The sequence below is a fragment of the Fukomys damarensis genome, unplaced genomic scaffold (assembly GCF_012274545.1).
Source record: "Fukomys damarensis isolate Sample0158 unplaced genomic scaffold, DMR_v1.0_HiC HiC_scaffold_16, whole genome shotgun sequence".
NCBI lineage: Eukaryota > Metazoa > Chordata > Mammalia > Rodentia > Bathyergidae > Fukomys > Fukomys damarensis.
In genome coordinates, this window is record NW_022900928.1 from 103354253 (window position 1) to 103374171 (window position 19919).

Sequence of the window (19919 nt, forward strand, 5' to 3'; positions counted from 1 at the left end):
GGGAAGGACTGCTACTTCTGTAAACAAAAGGCCACCTGGCAGCATCCGCCTTTCTTTCCAGGAGGTTAGGCTGAGGAAAGAAAGTTCCTGCTGCTCCTAGAAGCCCTCAAAATTTATTCAATCCAAATCTACCTATCCACCACGAGGATCAGGCCCTGGGCACACCCTCAAGGAATAATGTGTTGGCAAAAGCCTGGCTATGTCCACCTGCCCTGTGGAGTGGGAATCCTCTCCATTTCTAGGCAGAGAGTGACAGAGTAACAAAGGATATAAGGTGGCGGCACCCTTATCTCCTAATCTCTTTTGCCCAAAACCCCACTAAAACTCAAAATGAACCTTCCTGCTGTCTGCATCCCCTAGCAAAAGCAGTTTACTGTATAACTAACTAATACAAGCAAACAGCTAACAAAAGCAGTTTACCATAGTACCTCTAATACAAGGGAACAGCTGTCAGAGGAGCAATTTACTATAGTAGCTACAGTCCAGAATAAGATAGATGTCAGCCTAATCTTTCTTCAGGCAGTCCTTATTTTCACAGTGTAAAGGGGCTTTCCCTCATTCTCTAACTTTTATTGGAATTAGCTTATTAGAAGAGATCTCTGTGCTAACTGGTCACCCCTAAAGAGTTTTGACTAGTCTGTTTATAGTTAGAGATCTACAACACACTGTTATAACTCAGCTTAACCAATATATCTAAGAGTGCACTCTGCCTTAAAAGCAATTGTTGTGTGTGTTCTGTTTCTGGTTTGTCAATTTAAATGGATTAAGGTATCTACAATTGCTTTGTTAAAGCTTTCTGAGTACATATCAATTTTGTTTTTTCTTCATTTTGCCCTTGTAAACTTCTGGCTTTCTTGGACCTTCGATAAAAACTGGTTATCTAGGTTTTTGGAAGTAGCAAAATTCACTTAAAACATTACAGGAGCTGGTGGGCTTGAGGTTTACATGAAATTTAAAAATAAAAGTCTTAAAGTTTGATAACATGAAGCTTATATATAAATTAATGTATATGTTTCTACATGACAATTTTCAGATATCTGTTCTATTTGCATTGGCTTATAAATAGAAAGGAACTTATATTAGATCAAATGCTTTTTGGTTCACATAGCTTAACAGTGGGCTAATTTAAATCAGTAGGTAAAAATAAAAATCTTTAAAGTTGGTGACTTTTTCCCCATCCAAGTTGTTAGTCAGTCAAAATAATTTCAGGAGTTGGTTTTATAAATATTAAAACTTATGGTTGTCTGTATACAGTGACCTAAGAGTTTTTTCTTGATCAAAGATCTCTCATACAGCACTCTACTTTAAAAGGTTAACTGTTATATTTGCTTCTTATAAGTTATCTAAAATACTTGTTAAGATAAATAAGTGGGGATCCCTTGGACGCTGACAAAGAAGCTAAGAAGCTCTGTACATGGTTCCATAGTAACCCAAGGAGCCTCAATTGACTTTGATATTTGAGAAGAGGTTCATTTTAATTGTCACAGATCTCACTTTACTTGGTCTTAAACACCCAGCAAAAAAGTATAACCAAAAAAATATACAAAAATATGTAAAAATTAATAATAATTTAAACTAGATATACAAATGGGTTCCAAGTATTATACTGGCTCCTGCTGACCATCTTAGTTGAAGTCTATCACTATTATGGCTCAGTGAAGCTAAATAGCCTCAGGAACAGGTATAAAAGTAATTTTAATTCCTTAGCTGGAACTGTCCTTTAAAAACACAGGGCCCTCAGTCTTCTATGGTTAAAACTAAAACTAAAACTTACATGTTTATAAATAAAAAACTTACCGTCTTTCAATAAATAATTCACATCAGATAAAGATCCTTTAAAAATCAAACTTACAGATGACTTCCTAACTGCAAAGAAAGGCTAGGCTATGTCTATTCCTCAAAAAAAAAAGTTGCTTTTATGCCAGCCATTCTAAAATAGTGAGAAATATGCACATAGATATAAAACTCTAAAATCAGACTGCCTCAACTGACATCTGAGCCCAACTCTGTGGTAACTGTACAATGTGCAGCAAGTCTGGCACATTGGCCCCTTGGTATCCAGTGGTGACCAGTTGCAGTTGTTTTCTTTGTGGATACTGAAATCTGCAGGTGCTCAAGTTCCTTATATAAAATGGTATAGTGTTTATACACAACCTATACACCTCCTCTTAATATACATTACTTTAAATCATCACTAAACTACCTTTCATACCCAAGGCAATGTAAGTGCTATATAAAACACTGTTACACTATATTGTTACAACAATGACAAAAACAAGTTTGTACATGATCATTACAGAAACAACTTTTTTGGATATTTTCAATTTAAAGTTGGTCAAATCTAGAATATAGAACCTGTAGATGTATAGCTTTAAAACTACAGATGGTGATACAAACAGATCCACCAATGGGCCCTCCTTCTGACTTCTCCACAGGACCCTTAAATAGGCCTGACAGGGATGGGCTCTGACGGCTCCCCTGCCAGTGCCTTTCTCACCTGCAAGTAGTTCCAGTGAATGCCACTAACAGCAGTTAAATGTTGCCACTATGTGTGTGGGGGGCAGAGGTTGAGACCAGAAAATAAAAGGACAAAGAGCAAAGGCCTGAACAAACTAAACTGAATAAACTGAAGGCAAGATGAGATAAGCTTCAAGTGAAGCTGGAGCTGCAAAACAAAGATCTGATTGAATCTGCTGGCAATGGGAAGCCTTACACACAGTAGCAACAAACCTGTCCTCTTCCCCTGTGTCTGCCCTGTGGTGTGCACCAAAGAGCTGTGTGTATAAGCTTTTAGGTTCAGGCTTTTCCTAGGTATCCTGTTGCCTCCCTCATCTAGTGACAGCTTTTGTCTCTGTTTTCTAATAAACCACACCCAGTCACTCCCCATTACTTGCTGTATCCTGTTGCCTTTATCTTTGTCACCCTCAGGAGAAGAATCCAACTAAAGGGAGGAAACTGGTTACAGTGTGAACATAGTTTTTTTTTTTTTTTTTTTTTTTTTTTTTTTTTTTTTTTTTTTTTTCTGGTATTGGGGATCAAACTCAGGACCTTGCACTTGAGAGACAGGCATGGCACCACTGAGCTAAATCCCTGGCTGAACACAGTTTTTTGTGTTTTTTTGAGACAGGGTCTCACTATGTAGTTGAGACTGACCTGGAACTCACTATGGTAGCCCAGGCTGGTCTCAAACTCAACAGTGATCCTCCTGCCTCAGCCTCCCCAGTGCTGGATGACAGGCGTGTGCCACCATGCCCAGCTTGAACGTAGTATTTTAATACAAAGGGATTAAAACATTGGTAGGTGCTGTGGAGTTTTTTAGAGGATAAAATCTACAGGGTGAGAGACAGGGACATAAGGCAAGATAAACTATGACCACAGGCAAAACAAAACAAAACATAAAATAGCATGATGCAGGCTGGAGAAGTAATTACTCCAAAAGAACTTAAGGATGGGCTGATGTGCAGAAAACAATGCATTAGGAATCCTAATACTCGAGGTCATGTCCAAGCTCCATTACTGAATATCATAAACCAGAGGAGCAACACAAAGATGCCTCAGAGATATTTGGAAGCCCTGAGTATACTGATAGAAATGGTTAAGTGTTTTGAAATAAACTGTCTAGTAGTTACTTTCTTATTGCTGAAACATCATAGCTGACACCCACAATTTAAAGGAGGAAGGATTTATTTTGACTCACTGTTTCTAGAGGTTTCAGTCCAAAATCAGCTGACTCCAAGGCAGGGCATCAAAGAGGGGCATGGCAGAGAAGGGTTGCTCATAGCATGGCAGACAGGAAGCATAGAGATCAAGGGAAGCAGGGAGATAGACCCTTTCAGGCAACACCCCAATGACCCATCTCCTTTAACCAGGCTTCAGCTCCCAACATCATTTTTATTTATACAGTGGACCCTTAACTTACAAAATCAAATTTGTTCTCGAGGGCTGGTTGTAACTCACGTTGGTCAGTTGAAAATTCAGTCTCCTCTATACAGTCTTCAAAGTCTCTGACCCATATATAGGCAGATCTCACTGACTGTTAAGATTTTCCTTCCTTAAGATGGCTGTCACATGGAATAGCAGCCTTCATGTCAAAATATGACTTCTCCCAACAAAGGACAGACTTCTTCCCATCATGCCTCTTCTCCCGCCAAAATAACCTGATACTTGCTACCTCCTAGAAGTTAGTGATGTCACAAGCCCCTCCTAGTGATATCACAGGTTCCTCCAATCTCTTAATGCTACCTCATCAACTCCACCCCTACTCAGGCTAACACCACCCCACTCCTATAAAAGAAGCTCCTTGTTCTGCCATGTTGCTTTTTCCTCCTTTGTTCTGAGACAGCTCAGCAGATCCTTCCCATAATAAAGGCTATGGTTCTGGTCTGGTCCTGATTTTCAGCTCTTTTCACCTAACACTGAGATTAGAGATTGTCCCAGGATTTCTCAACCCCACACAGTAAAGTATGTTTTAATGTTCCTTCCAAAACTCTAAGGGTATCTGAGACCATCTGGAAGCACAAGTGGCTGGCATTCAGGAGGTAACCCAAAACTTTGTTCATAAGTTAAAACTAAAATTGTAGTCATAATCCAAGTTGTTGGTATGTCAGGCTGGTTTTAACTCGAGGATCCACTGTAAACTCATCAGTGGACTGATCCACTGATGGGTATTTTGCCCCTATGATCCAATCACCTCTCAGAAGTATAACCTATGTGTGCATGAGGCTTTGGAGGGACATCTAGAGAAAAACCTATAACCTAAGGGAAAAGAAAAGCAAGCTTTATCCTGGAGCCAAGGGTGCTTTAAAATATTTTTGGGGGGGCCAGTAATTTAGCTCAGTGGTTCTACCACCTGCCTCATAAGCACAGGAACTCCAGTTTGATCCTTGGTACAAAAAAAAAAAAAGACACCTGGGAAAGTCAGGGAAGACCACAGGAGTTTAGTGGATGTAGCAAGCAAACAGCCCTTGTATCAGTCTTTTTTTCCCGCCTTGTATCAGTATTGGTATTGGTAGACTGCAGGGGCACTTGTAATTGGTATTTTTCCAGTTTACTGTGTTACTGCAGATTTTATCTAGTAGTACTAAAGTTAAAATTGATCTCCTTATTGATTCTAAGCATCAACAAGCACACAGTTCTGCTTCATAAAGGTAAAATAAGGGATAGGCCCAAATATTTCTGACACTTACTGTTCAAAGCTCCAGCAGCATGAAGACCAAGGTCAAAGAGTTGTGAAGGAAAGAACTGAGAGGAACGAGCAAGAGGCTCAGACCCCGCAGAAGCCTCCTGGGATGTGAAACTTGCGGTGGGGCTCCCACAGGAAGTCTGGAATTCCTGGACAAATTCACTAGTGCTTGAAGAACCAAGAGTTAGGAGACTGTTAAGAAATGAGAATTCCTTCTCAAAATCTTCTTCCAGTGAGTCTGCAGACAGAGCTTTCACCACTGTTGATTGAAAAATAAAAACAGGCTTTTTTTGGAGGAAATGAGAGTAGGAGGTAGGACAATTCAAATGTTTCATTGTTCTTATACAACCAACACTAAATTGAAAGCTTTCTTTTTTCTAATTTGGCAGGCTTTTAGATCAAAGTGATCATGTTTACACAAAGAAGATATGTTATAAATATTAATGTATGAAATAACTGAACTACAAAGTTATGGGAGATACAAAAAAGAAATAGAAAAAAATTAAAATAGGAGACAAAATGTACCAATAAACTCAATAAAAAAAAAAAACAGGAGACAAAAAACAAAAGAAAAAAAATAACCAAAAGGACAAAAGACATCAAAGATCCAAAAAGCACAATCAATAAGTTAGTTTTTAAAATTAGAATATGTTTGTGATATAAAATGATTACTTTCAGCTTGGGAGTTTGAAACTAAGGAAGTTATTTTGAGCCAGGAGTGATAGCTCATGCTTGTAATCCCAGCACTCTGGGAGGCTAAGGCAGGAGGATCACAAGTTAAAGCCCATCTGGGCAATTTAGTGAGAACTGTCTCAAAACAGTATTGGGGAAGACCCTGGGTTCAATCCCCAAGACCCAAAGAAAAAAAGTGGTTATTTTGGATACACACCAATCCTCATAATAAAACTTATTAAGCATATTTTAAAATCACAAAAATTGATTATACTAATGCACATAAGAAAATCAGGGCTATGCATGGTGGCACACACCTGTAATCTCATCACTTGGGAGTCTGAGGCAGAAGGATTGCTGTGAGTTCGAGGTCAGCCTGCGCTACATACTGAGTTCAAGGCCAGTCTGAACTACACAGTAGGACCTTGTCTCGAAAAAAAAAATCAGTGCCTAAACATATTACAAATGACATATTTTGATTACAGTGTAATAAAATAAAATCATTTAAAAGGGCTGGGGATTTAACTCAGTGGTTCCGCTGCCTGTCTCCCAAGCACAAGGACTAGAATTTGATCCCCGGTAACAATAACAAAAAAAAAGGGATTCACACCAGTGATGGCAAGCCTTTTATAGCTTTCAATGATGCAAAAGGCCACTGTGGTACATGTGGCATAGGTTCACCACCACTAATTTACACTATTAGCATGGGGGCCACAAACTGGAATAGCTTTTCCTTTGGGTTACCAGAAATTACACTCTCTACAACAAAAATAGAGTTAGAGCCTGATAAAGTTAAGTCAAAGTTCTACTTTTGCTCAACATCTCAGATAATTCTTCCTGATGTGTTGTACAGAAACCTCATCTCCTTTCAGCTCTGCCTGCCTTAGTCCTTCCTGGTAGGTCTGTTTTGCTTGTGAGACAGGAAGGTAGGGTATGGCTAAAATTGGTGGGAAAAGAGGCATGACAAGTTCCTGGAATATATGTGCAAAACAGTTCCCAAAACCTGTCAATGGACTTCTCATAAGAACTACAGCAGTTTTGTTGTGGGTTTTTTTTGGTAGAAGGGATCGAATGCGGGTCCTTGTGCTTGCAAGGCAGGTGCTGGAACCACTAAACTAAATCCCCAGCCCTACAGCAGGTTTTTGATGGGATGTCCTAAACCTGAAGTCAGTGTGAAGAGGGCATGACACAAAAAGGAGAACCCATACTGTTTTTGCCACTGAGTTTGGTGCATGGTGGCAGTTTAAACTATGAGACTGTTTTTCACTTAAACTGTTTCTGCTTAAGACAGAAATCCAGGGCCAGAGATTCAGCTCAGTGGCACCACGCTTCCCTTGCAAGCACAAGGTCGTGTGATCCCCAAATACCAAAAAAAAAAAAAAAAAAAAATTAAACCATAGAAATCACTCATATTCAGGCTTTTGTGACTTTATCACAGCTGAGGAAAAGAGAGATGTATTTGATGATCCTGTCCTTGGATCCCCTTCTGTCTATCAGGGACAGATGGGTCTCTCCCACCTGTTTAATGAAGCAACTTCAAATGGGACCCCAGACACCTATGATACAATTGCTGGACTTAGCGTTTTCTGTGTTCAACAACTGGGATCTTGAGAAGGGTCAAAAAATAAAAGGTTGGGCTGGGGATTTAGCTCAGTGGTTCTGCCACCTGCCTGACAAGCACAAAGACCTGAGTTCGACCCCCGGTGCCAAAAAAACCCCAAAAATAAAAACAAAAAATAAAAGCTAGAATTATAGCTGTCATAATCGGCAATGCTTTAAACTCACCCAAATTGTATAAGGGAAAATACAAAGATGATCAGGGACAGTAAGACTAGACACTGGGCACATGACTACACCAAGCCACTGCCTGGGCCCTGCTCCAAGTGTGAGGCAGTCAGTGCGCCTGACTCATGGCACGGGAGGGTTGACTGTCCCTGCTCCCATAGAGGGGCTAGGCCAGCCAAAACCCTAGTTTCCTACTCTGAAGAGGCCTAAGAGAACCTACAATGCCCCATCCACAAACATCATTATTTCCTGTGAGGAACCCTAGGTAATGTGGGGTGTCATAGGTGAGCTAATTCAATTACTTCATTCTGTCTCGACTTCTCTGGAAAACTATCCTCTAGATCCACAGCCATAGTTGGGGTCCTAGTCAGAGACTTTTATTTCTGCTCTGATATGTCACTTTGAAGGACAAATATTTAACAATGAGTTTCTAATTGTCCAGTGTCCTATTCCCTTGCTAGGAGAAATTTAATAGCAAAATTGGAGACAATCCTCACATTATAACAAAAGCCAAGATTTCATCTGTTGAGACTACATCAGGTCTCCCTATCTAATTAGACAACAGGTGGATCCTGCTCCATGTATTATAAAATATAAAATACCTGACTTAAGAAAACCTTTCTTCCTCTGCATATCAGAAAATAGAGGAATTTCTTCGCGTGTCTTGAACTACGGGCTAAGACAAGCACTCTGTCCAGTGGCATACTTTTCAAAAAGTTAGATAGAGGGGTTGTTGGATGTCCACCCTGCCTGAGAGCAGTAGCAGCTATAGCTATGCTAACAGAGGAAAACTATCGGTCAGAAACTAGAAGTCCTGACTCTTAGTCAGGTTAGAGTGATTCTTGAGACCAAGGGCTAGTAGTGTTTAAGAGAGAAATAGCTTCCCAAGTAGCAGACAATGCTTGCTCTTCAATACCGCTGAGGTTATTATAAAACTTGCACTATTAATAACCTTGCATCTGTGATCCCTCCAGACCCAGAAATTAGCCACTCTTGTGAAGAAGTAATATCCTGGACCTAGGGAGGCAGGCAGGACATCAGTGATCTGTCCCTCCCAGACCCTGCGGAGGTATGTATGGTCCAACGATGGAAGTAATGGACAAGAAGGACACTGAGGAGGGCAGGGGTATGGGGAAAACCAAGACATATCATGTAAAGGTACAAGATCCCAATAATAAATGTAACTATTGTTTGCTTTAAATGAACCAATAATGGGAAAAAAATACTAACTTCACCTTGAAAAAAAAAAGAGGACATTGAAAAACAGCCTATTTAGCTGTCTGTTCATAAGAGATCATTGTGGCCAACTTTCACCAGGGACCTCTGCTTTGCTGGGCATGGTGGCTCACACCTGTAATTCTGGCACTTGGGAGGCTATGGCAAAAGCTTTCGAGCCCAGCTTGAACTACATAATGAGACTCTGTCTCAAAAAACAACAGAAGTGGAGGCCATAGTTCTTACATGTGCACTGGTATTCAGAAAAGGCGCTACATATCTATATAGACACCTTATTTGCCTTCTTGATGCTACATGTCCATGAAGCAATCTAGAAAGAAGGAGCTTTCTGACTAATAAACAATCACCTGTAGAACACATGCAGGGATCTCACAACTGTTAGTCTATCTTTCCAAACAGATTGCTGTCATTCACTGCAAGGAATCCCAAAGGGATATGCTTAAACTCCTTCAGAAATCAAAAGGCTGATAAAGAGGCAAGAAGGGAAGCTCTACAGCCCCTCAAGACCCTAGCCTTATTCCCAGCTCCTGAGGAACCATTCTTGACCTTTCCCAAAGGATAAAATGACAACCTATAAAAATCCTACATGGGAAATGGTCGCTAGAATTTTCACAGGCTTCAGAAAGGAAGACTCCAGTATTTCTCTAGGTATAGATAAGCAGAGTCACTAATGATCCTAATACACCACAGCTTAAATGGACACCTATACTGAGGCCTGTTTTAAATTAGATCCATCATGTGAATAATCTTGCTAAGGCTATGGCTCTCAAGCTCTCATACTTTGTCCATACTTTGTCATACTTTGTCCATCACAAGAAGCATTGAAATCTAACTTGCTCCTCATATGTGGGTTCTACATCTCCAACATAATAGTAAAGTTACTTCCTCCTATCAAACAGACAGCTCAACAATCACTCATTCTTACTGTCTTCTAACAGTGAGGCACAACACCCCAAGGTAGCTGGAGAACACATAATCCCCAGTAGGCTAGGTCAATAGCCCCTTCCAGGGTCGGGATTTAGCTCAATAGTTCCACCGCCTGCCTTGTAAGTGCAAAGAACGAGTTCAATCCCTGGTACAAAAAAAATAAAAAAAAAAAAAAAAAAAAAAAGTCCCTTTCAGCTTAAAGAAGCTATAGATGCCAGAGACCTCTACTCCCTCAGCACCCCATATGGAATTATGGGGATATGCATCTCTCAGGGATATAAGACAGAAGGTAGGGCATGGGTAAAAGTGGCTGAGAAAGGAGGTGTGACAAGGTCCCAGTACACATGCATAAAATAGTTCCTAAACCCCGCATGTGGACTTCTCACAAGAAGACGAGCAGGTTTTCAATAGAATGGTCTAGACCTGAAGTCAGCCTGATAAGTGGTGATACCAAAACGACAGTCCACACTGAGTTTTGGCCACTGTTTCCTCTTGCATGGTGGCCCACCCTTATGCTATAGGGTATACTTTTCCTATTTTTACTTGACCCAAACTTGCTTTGCAAAGCCTGTTTTTTCCCCTACCTTTAATAAAATTTTGCTACCATTTTCACTTGATTAGTTCTTTGCTCAGTACAGAAAGAACATACAAACCTCTTCCAGAAGGAGACTCCAGTACCCACAAACCCAGTAACACTTATGTTTATTGTTCTCTATATATCAAAATTGCTGTTGGATTATGGAGTACCTTAAGCAGCTTGGGGTAATTTATCTGTCTTACTAGATTTGATGCCCTTTGCCTATAAAGACAGACCTCACCCATGTGGCCCTGTGCATCCAAAGTAGTAGCCAAGTCACGCATCTGCACAGTGGTCTGTGTGGGGCAAAACTGTGCATGGCAAAACTGGCTGGGGAAGTAGGCATGACCTGTTAATTACAAAGTAGAATACATACTCAGAACAGTTCCCAAAACCCTGCACATGAACTTCTTGTGAGAACTTGAGGTTTTCAGTAGGTTGGCCTAGATCTGATGTCAGCCTGCATCCTAGCACTGCCTCTCAGGTCCTATATGAATAAGTTCTTGTGGGTTTTGCTTCAGGTTTGTATGACATAGAAGAACAAAAACACCAAGAAGAGCTTGCTCTTATGGCTTTCTTCACAACAACCTACCCTGTGCTTGCTTCGGCAGCAAATAAACACAATAGCCTACCCTGCTTTCTCCAGGGTGTTCTTTTATCTTGCTTTTTCCTCTTTTACTCGGCCCAAGCTCCATCTGCAGAGCCAGTTTCTCTCCCACTCTTCACTTTTACTTTTTCAAATAAATGTTGCCACTGCTTTTTGCTCATTTAGTTCAATCCTTTGAGAAGAAAAGAATCTGGAATATAACTCCAGAAGGAGAAGCAATCAACCAGAACCCAACATTTAACTGGTGAGCCACTTTTAGAAGGTGGTACCCAATAACATTTTGGCATAGCTAAGAGATTCAGATAACACAAGGACATATATGACATGAAAAACTTATTTAAGGAAATCTAGAATTCATGGAGGAGCGTGGAGAATACTGAACTGAGAACTACTCCCTTGCTCTCTCTTCCTCCTAAGCAAGATGGAAATTCTACCCCAACCTGGTACACAGGGCTCTCTTTCCCTGGAACTCTCAGCCAAGGGCTACTTTCCCAAGAAGGGCAGGATACCAGCATTTCATATCCTGTCTCCAGTTACCTGTTCCTGAGGCTGAATCTTGTGACTGCAGTCAAGAGTGGAAGCTCCAATTTCCTGCCACACCTCTCAGGATAGAGTCTCTGAGTTGTGTATGGCATGCAGAGGATACTCCAGGTCCTGATCATTTGGTGCTGAGTATAAAGTAGTAGTTTCATGAAGGAAGAGACAAGCTGAGAAGACCTAAGGCTTCTGTCACCACTCCTTATCTAACACTCCTAAAGCAAACATATCATTCAGGGAGGCAAGCCACTGTCCCCACTCCCATATCAACCCCTAACTCAGGTGTTCCTTGTGGGAGAGAAGCAGACCATGAAAGAAATTGTTTCTCATCTCTTCTCAAAGGAACTAACTTCATTCCCAGTGGAGAAGGGAGGAATTCAAGCCTAAGAATGCTCTCAAAGATACGGGGGTAGGCTGAAAGGCAACTGGAAGAAGACTGGAAGTTTCACTGACTTCATAGGCTAAACCATAAGCCAAGTTGTTTGAAAGAACCAGAGAAAAAGGCAGCTGGGATCAGTACAAATTTCAAACATTGACCTTGGGACCATTCTTTCAAAGGACCTCTCATTTGAAAGATTTAGTCTTTGAGCAATTTATGCTCCCTGTCATTGCTGAATTTAATGGAGTAAGTGGATCTTAACTACAGGGTGTGGTCAGAGAAACTGTCAAAGAGAGCAGTAAAAATGGCTTCCATCACAAAGTTGCTGTGAGTTTACCCAACCCTGAACCCCATGAGGTGTCTCTCCCCTGGAGGTTAGAGGGGAGAAGATGAAGAATAGATCCTCATCAAAATAATTCAGCATCTTACTAAACAAATAATAATAGCAAAACCCAGAGACATGGACTGTGCTCGCAGGCCTGGTACCTGCTCATTGATACTTTGGAGCCTCCTTAGCCACATGACCAAGGTGCCACCTCTACAACCCCTTAACCAAAATCAGTCTTGGGTTCAAGGAGCAAAGTGAGCATGGGATATATTGCCTTATACTTTAAGTGCCAGGCCCACATTGGTGACACCCAACACCACACAGAAGCCAAGAACTCTATTTTTCAGATAGAGGTCACAGATGGAGTCTGCCTTATCTGGTGAAGACCTGACTCTAGTAGGACAGACTCATGTTTCAGCCTGCATAACTAGCAGACATATAAGAAGTTGGTACACAGCCCCAAAACTACAAGGTCCCTGTGGTTGTGAGACTCAGTGTGACCTAGTTTAACAGTATACAGCCAGCCAAAGGACAGCCTCCACCATCCCTCCCAAGATTGAGTAGCGAATAAGCAAGGCTTTAGCCACTTGGAAGAAAGGAAAAAAAAATGAGCCAAGTTATTGCATAAGAGCCTAGGGCTGGACCCTTTAGGGTGAAGAGTAGAGTCAGACAGAATCCTGTGATACCTGACCACAAGCAGGTGACTGGATGATCTGGGCCTATCCAGCCCCAGGTAGACGTTTTCAGGGGCAAACAACTTTATAGATATTCCCCAGTTCATTCTGAACAACACATCAACTATAGATTTGGGACAAATCTAGGGTTGGGGTACTGTTCAGTGTTGAAACAGTGGTAACACATCAATAGGAGACCTACTGTGGCAAATCTGGATGTAGAGTGCCACCTAGTGCTGAAATAGTGGAAATATAACAGGTTCAGAGAATACAAGTACAGTAGACTGCTTAAAATATCTGGAAAGACATACACAGAGCCAGATTATGAAGACAGGAATAAATACCTAATCCTTCACAGTGCAGTGCTGTATGCCAACAACCATCAAGAACTTTCAGGAAATTATGGCCTCACCTAATGGACAATAGAGGCACCCGGAACTGAGTGCCTATCAGTCAATATCTGCAAACACTTGGGACAGATAATTCAAAAATAGTTATTTTTAAAGAAAATCAACAAGGTTCAAAAAACAGAGAAATGATGTATTAACAGAAACATGGGCCAGGGATTTAGCTCAGTACTGCCACCATCTGCCTCGCAAGCACAAGGTTCAATCCCTAATACCAAAAGCAAACAAAAAACCCCAGAAGCTTGACAGAGCGATTGAAATAATTTTTAAAAATCAAATAGAAATCCTCAAACTGAAAAGACAAACAAAAATTGAAATGGGCTAAAGGGTATAACAGCAGAATAGATCAAACAGAACAAAGGATTAATGAAAGGGAAGAGAGGCTATTTGAAAAAAAATGAATGTATCAGGAGAAAAAAAATGAATGAAAGTTTGGGCTGGGGGCCAGGGATTTAACTCAATGGTTCCACCACCTGCCTTCCAAGCGCAGGGTCCTGAGTTCGATCCCTGGTACAAAAAAAAAGTTTGGGCTGGGGATTTAGCTCAGTGGCACCGCATCTGCTTTGCAAGAACAAGGTTGTGAGTTCGATCCCCAGAATCAAAAAAAGAAAAATGAAAAGTTTACAGAAATTTGGGGATTATAGTTAAAAAGAAAGTATTTGTGGGCCAAGGATTTGGCTCAATAGTGCTGCCGCTCACCTCGCAAGCACAAGGTCCTGAGTTTGATCCTCAGTACCAAAAAAAAAAAAAAAGTATTTGAGTTACGGGGCTTTAATAGGGACTTGAGAATGCTAAAGGGATAGAAAGCTTAACAAAAGAGATAATACCTGGGTATAGTGGCATACCCCTGTAATCCCATCACTCAGGAGGCTGAGGCAGAGTACTGCCATGATTTTGAGGCTATTAAATTCTACATAGTGAGTTCAAGCCCAGCCTAAACTACGTAGCAAGACCTGCCTCAAAAAAAAAAAAAAAAAAAAAAAAAAAAAAAAAAAAAAAAAAAAAAAAAACCCAAAGAACAAAAACAAAAAGAGTAACCCCAAACTCTCTAATCTAGCAAAAGCTACAATATAGGTATAATAAGGTCAAAGGTCAGCAGTCAAAGATAATATGACAAACTCTCTGAAGTTAAAGAGGATTCTCAAGGTAGCAAAACAACACATAAAGCTATGCCAGTTTGTCTAATATCAGACGTCTCAGCATAAACCTTACAGGCAAGAAATAATAACGATCAAGGCAGAAAAAAAAATGAAATAGAGACTAAAAGAACAATACAAAGTATCAATAAAAGAAAGGGTTGGCTCTTTGAAAAGAGCCAAATGGACAAACCTTTAGCTAACCCCAAAGAAATGCAACACTCAAATAAATAAAATTAGAGATGAAAAAGGGGTTATTACAACAGATACCACTGAATTTTATAGGGAATGCTTTACAAACATATACCAAAAAAAAAGGAAAACCTAGAAGAAATAGACAAATTTTTGGATGCATATTATCTAACAAAACTGAGCCAAAAACCAAGCATGGTGGGGTACATTTATAATCTCAGCACTCAGGAGGCTGAGGTTGGAGGATTTCTGCAAGTTTTGAGGCCAGCCTGATCTACATAGCAAGACCCTGTCTGAAAAAAAAAATCAAATAAAAAGACATAAACAACCTAAGAAGTTCAATAACAAGCAGTGACATTAAAGTAGTAATAAAAAGTATAATAAAGCAAAAGTCAGGTCCAGACAGATACACCAATGAATTTTACTGGATTCCTAAAGAAAGACTAATACAAATTACCACAAACTAGTTTGTAAAATAGAAAGTGAAACAGAAACTCTTCCAAACTCATTCTACAAAACTAGTATTCTGCTACCAAGATTCAATAAAGATATACGAAAAGGAAGAGAGAAAAGTACAGACCTTGATGAACATAGCCGCAAAAATCTTCAATAAAATACTTACAAATTGAATTCAATAGCACCTTAAAAAGACCACACAACATGATCAAGTTTGTTTTATTCCAAGGACACAAGAAAGATTTAACATATGCAAATTGATAAACATTATTTAGACATAAATAGAATCAAGTATAAAAATCACATGGTCATTTCAACAGATACAGAAAAGGCATTTGACAATTTAATGATTCTCCATGATACAATTCCTGAATAAATTATATATAGAAGGATCATAACATAATAAAGGGTATGTATGACAAATCGATAGCCAACGTAATACTGAATAGAGAAAAAACAGAAATTGGAGCAAAAATAGCCTCTTCAATAAATGGTGTGAGGAAAACTGGATATCTGTATATAGAAGATTGAAAACATAGCTTTCTTTTCATCCTATAAAAAAATAAACTCAAATAGATAAAATAATTAATGTAATATCTTAAACTCTGAAAATGCTAGGTGAAAAGATTGGAGAAACCCTTCAGGATATTGGTACAGGCAATGATTTACTGAATAGAACTGTAATACTCAGGAAACAAGCATGAGTTGCCAAGTTTTAAAAAGCTTCTAAAAAAGCAATCAACAGAGGGAATAGACAATCTATAGAATGAAAAAAAAAATCTCTGCCAGTTATTCAACCGACAAAGGATTAACATTCAAAATATATAAAGAACTCAAAAAATTAATAAAAGAACAGTAATCCACTTAAAAATTGACCTGGACACTTCTCAAAAGGAGAAATACACATGTCCAATAAATATATGAAAAATTCTCAACATCCTTAATTATCAAGAAAATGCAAACCAAGACTGAACTGAAATTCCATTTCATGCAAGAATGGGTATTATAAAAATAATTATTACAACAAGTGTTGGCAAGCATATACAGAAAAAAGAACCCTCATACACTGCTGATATAATTTAAGACAGCCACTATGGAAAACAGTATGAGGTTGCTCATAAAACTAAAAATACTGCTACCATACCATCCAGTTAATAAAAGTTCTAGGTATTTATCTGAAGGAAATTGAGTCAGCATACAAAAATAGTTATCTGTATAATCATTTATTGTGGCATTATTCACAAAGGCCAAGATATGGAATCAGAATAAGAGCCCATCAACATAAGAATAGATAAAGAAAATGAGTATTATTCAGCTATAAGAAAAATGAAATTATGCAGGAAAACTAATGGAACTGGAGGTTATCAGGTTAAGCAAAATAAGCCAGACAGAGAAAGACAAATACATGTTTTCTCCCATTTGGGGGGAAAAAATAAGAGAGAGAGGAGAAGCCAAAAGAAGGAAAGAGTATTAGGGAAGGGGACTAGAGGGAAAAGGGGGAGAGTGGGAGAGGTTAAGAGAGGGTACAATGGAGAGCGGACATGATGAAAACAAAATATGGATTATGGAAATGTTACAGTGAAACTCAATAATCTGTACAATTACTGTGTATTTATAATTATAATTTTAAAAGTATCTACTGGTTATATAAAGCTATACAATCTGATATTTGTTTTTTGTCTGTTTGTTTTTGTTGTTGTTGTTGCTTGAGACAGGGTCTCACTATGTAGTTGAGACTGACCTGGAACTCACTAAGTAGTCCAGGCTGGTCTCAACTCACAGTGATCCTCCTCCTGCCTGAGCCTCCCAAGTGCTGGGATTACAGGCCTGCACCTCCACGCCGAGCTACAATTTGATATATAGCAAATAAGAAAACAAATATTCTGGACTTATACATAAAGTTATAGGAGCAGTATATTTACATGCCAATGAAACACAAAGTCTAGAAGTATACCTAAATATATATTTATTTTTATTTTTATTTTTTTTGGTACCAGGGATCAAACTCAGGTCCTTGAGCTTGCAAGGCAGGCAGCAGAACCACTGAGGTAAATCCCTGGCCCCCAAATATATATAGAAATGTAGCATATGAAGCTATGTCAAGCCGGGTGTGGTGGCACATGCCTGTAATCCCAGCACTCGGGAGGCTGGGGCAGGAGGATCACTGTGAGTTCCAGACCAGCCTGGGCTACATAGTGAGTTCCAGGTCAGTCTCAACTACATAGTGAGACCCTGTCTCAAAAAACCAAAAAAACAAAACAAAACTGAAACTATGTCAAATTCCTAGGACAAAGATGGTAGTTTTAAAAATTATATCAAAAGCAACCATTTGTAAAAAAGTAAACAAAAATTTTTTCATAAAACCATTTTTATATTTTCATTAATATCTATTTATATTACATTAAAATAATAAATAAAAATATCATCGTCAAAGACAGAAACAAAGTAACATTTAATCCATCACTAACACCATAAATATAAACTACAAGTTAATTGGAAATCTAAATGTAAAAAAAACCCATAACTATGTAAATAGCTAAATGTGGCACATGCCTATAATCCCTATATTCTGCGATGCTAAAGCAGGTAGATCACAAGCTTGAGCCTAGCCTGGGCGATTTAGTGACTTAATAAGATCATGTCTCAGAATTTTTTTTTTTTTTTTTTTTTTTTTTTTTTTTTTTTTTTTTTTTTTGTTTTGTTTAGTTTTTTGAGACAGGGTCTCACTATGTAGTTGAGACTGACCTGGAACTCACTATGTAGCCCAGGGTGGTCTGGAACTCACAGCAATCCTCCTGCCTCAGCTTCCTGAGTTCTGGGATTACAGGCCTGCGCCACCACACCCGGCCCCCCCTTTTTTTTTAATTGCTTATTTTTTTGGCGTTTTTTTGGTGAGTGTAAACATGGTTTCTAATTTTTTTTGTTGTGTTGCTTTTTTCTCCTTCTTTCTTTCCCTCATTGTCTTCCTCACTAGTTCCTGAGGCTAGAATAATCTTCCTTTGTCCTCAGCCTTGTTTCTAATTGTTTTCTTTCTTTATTCATTTTTTTCCTCTTCTCCTTTTAGATTTTTCTCCCCTTAGGATAAAATCGTTCCATTGAGTGGATATTTACTGTATATAACTTTCTGGTTTGTCTCAGATTTTGTTATATAACTATAAATCTTGTACTCAGGGTTAAATTATTGTACTCAGTGGCAAATTATTCATTATCACAGTTTGTCATTTTCCAGTCTATGTTTGATGCTATTGTTATTACTGATGATATTACTATAGCTAAGGTAACATAGTTGTCACAATCAATTGATCTTCCTTTTATGCCAGAATTCCTGATTTGACGTTATACTACAAAGCTACTGTGATATAAACAGCATGGTACTGGCAAAGAAATGGACCTAAGAATCAACTGAACAGATTAGACTTGATCTTAGCCAAAAGGCCGAGAAGCAATCATCTGAACAGATTAGAAGATGCAGAAACAACTCCAAGAATACTCAGCTACTTTATCCTTGATAAAAGGGCCAAACGCCTTCACTGGAAGAAAGCCTCTAATAAATGGTGCTGGGGAAACAGGCTTTTCACTTGCTGAAGTTAAACCTAGACCCGTATCTCTCACCATGCTCTCAACTAAAATAAAAATGGATAAGAGATCTAACTATAAAAACAAACAATCTATTGGAAGAGAGAATAGGTATAACTCTTGAAGACATTGGTGTAGGCAAAGACTTTATGAACAAAATCCCAGTCACTCAGGAAACACTACACAGAATCAACAACTGGGATGACATCAAATTAAAAAGATTTTGAAAAGAAACCATGGAGAGAAGAGACAACTCAAGAATGATTAAAAAAATTGTTTAATGGTAGTAGTTTTATTAAAAGTAGGAAAAGAAACAGTCTCTGCAGAGCAACTTTGGGCCAAATAAAAGCAGGAAAAGAAATATACCCTACATAGAGCCAAGAGTGGTGGTGCACACCTGTAATCCCAGCACTTGGGAGGCTGAGGCAGAAGGATCACAGTGAATTCAAGGCCAGCCTGGGCCAGCCTGAACTACAAAGTGAGACCCTGTCTCAAAAACAAACAAACAAACAAAAGAAGTACACCCTATAATGTGAGGGTAGGCTACCATGCAAGAGCAAATACAGTGGCTGAGAAAAAAAAAAATTTTAATCACACCCAAATTTAAAGACCCAATTTAAAATGGGCATCTGAAATGAACAGATACTTTTCAGATAAAGAACTACAAGCAGCAAATAAATACATGAAAAAATGTTCACTATCACAGATTATTCAAGAAAGGCATATTAAAAATAACAATGAGATGTTATCTCATTCTAGAAAGAATGGCTATCATCAAGAAATCAACCAATGCGGCCAGAGATTTAGCTTAGTGGTTCAGTGGCCTGCCTTGCAAGTGCCAGGATCCAAGTTCAATCCCCGGTACCAAAAAAAAAAACCAAAACAACAACAACAACAACAACAAAAAACAAACAAAAGAAATCAACCAATAACAAATGCTAGCAAGGCTATAGGGGAAAAAGGAATCCTTCTCCACTGTTGGTGGGAGTATAAATTGATACAACCACTATGTAAATCAGTGTGAAGATTCCTCAATAAACTAAAACAAGTTGTTCCATTTGACCCAGCTATGACCCTTCTAGGTCTCTTCCTGAAAGAGTTAAAAGCATCATACCATAGTGATATATGCATTCCCATGTTTATAGCAGCACAGTTTGTAATAGCTAAATCTTGGAAACAGCCCATATACCCATCAACAAATGAATGCATAAGAAAAATATGGTTTGTAATAAAGTAATACTCTGCCTT

The 19919-nt window shown here is 39.0% G+C and overlaps 1 protein-coding gene across 12 annotated transcripts in view; it reads right to left on the reverse strand.

Moving 5' to 3' along the window:
* Ica1l (islet cell autoantigen 1 like) overlaps window positions 1–19919 on the reverse strand; it is a 106716-nt gene that overhangs the window by 35014 nt on the left and 51783 nt on the right. For 11 of the 12 annotated variants that reach the window (XM_033764547.1, XM_033764545.1, XM_033764546.1 and 8 more), the window contains one exon: window positions 5187–5441. The exons of the other annotated variant lie outside the window; for it this stretch is intronic. In XM_033764547.1, the coding sequence (XP_033620438.1) occupies window positions 5187–5441 (255 nt within the window). The remainder of the gene's footprint in view (window positions 1–5186; window positions 5442–19919) is intronic. 12 annotated transcript variants of the gene reach the window in all.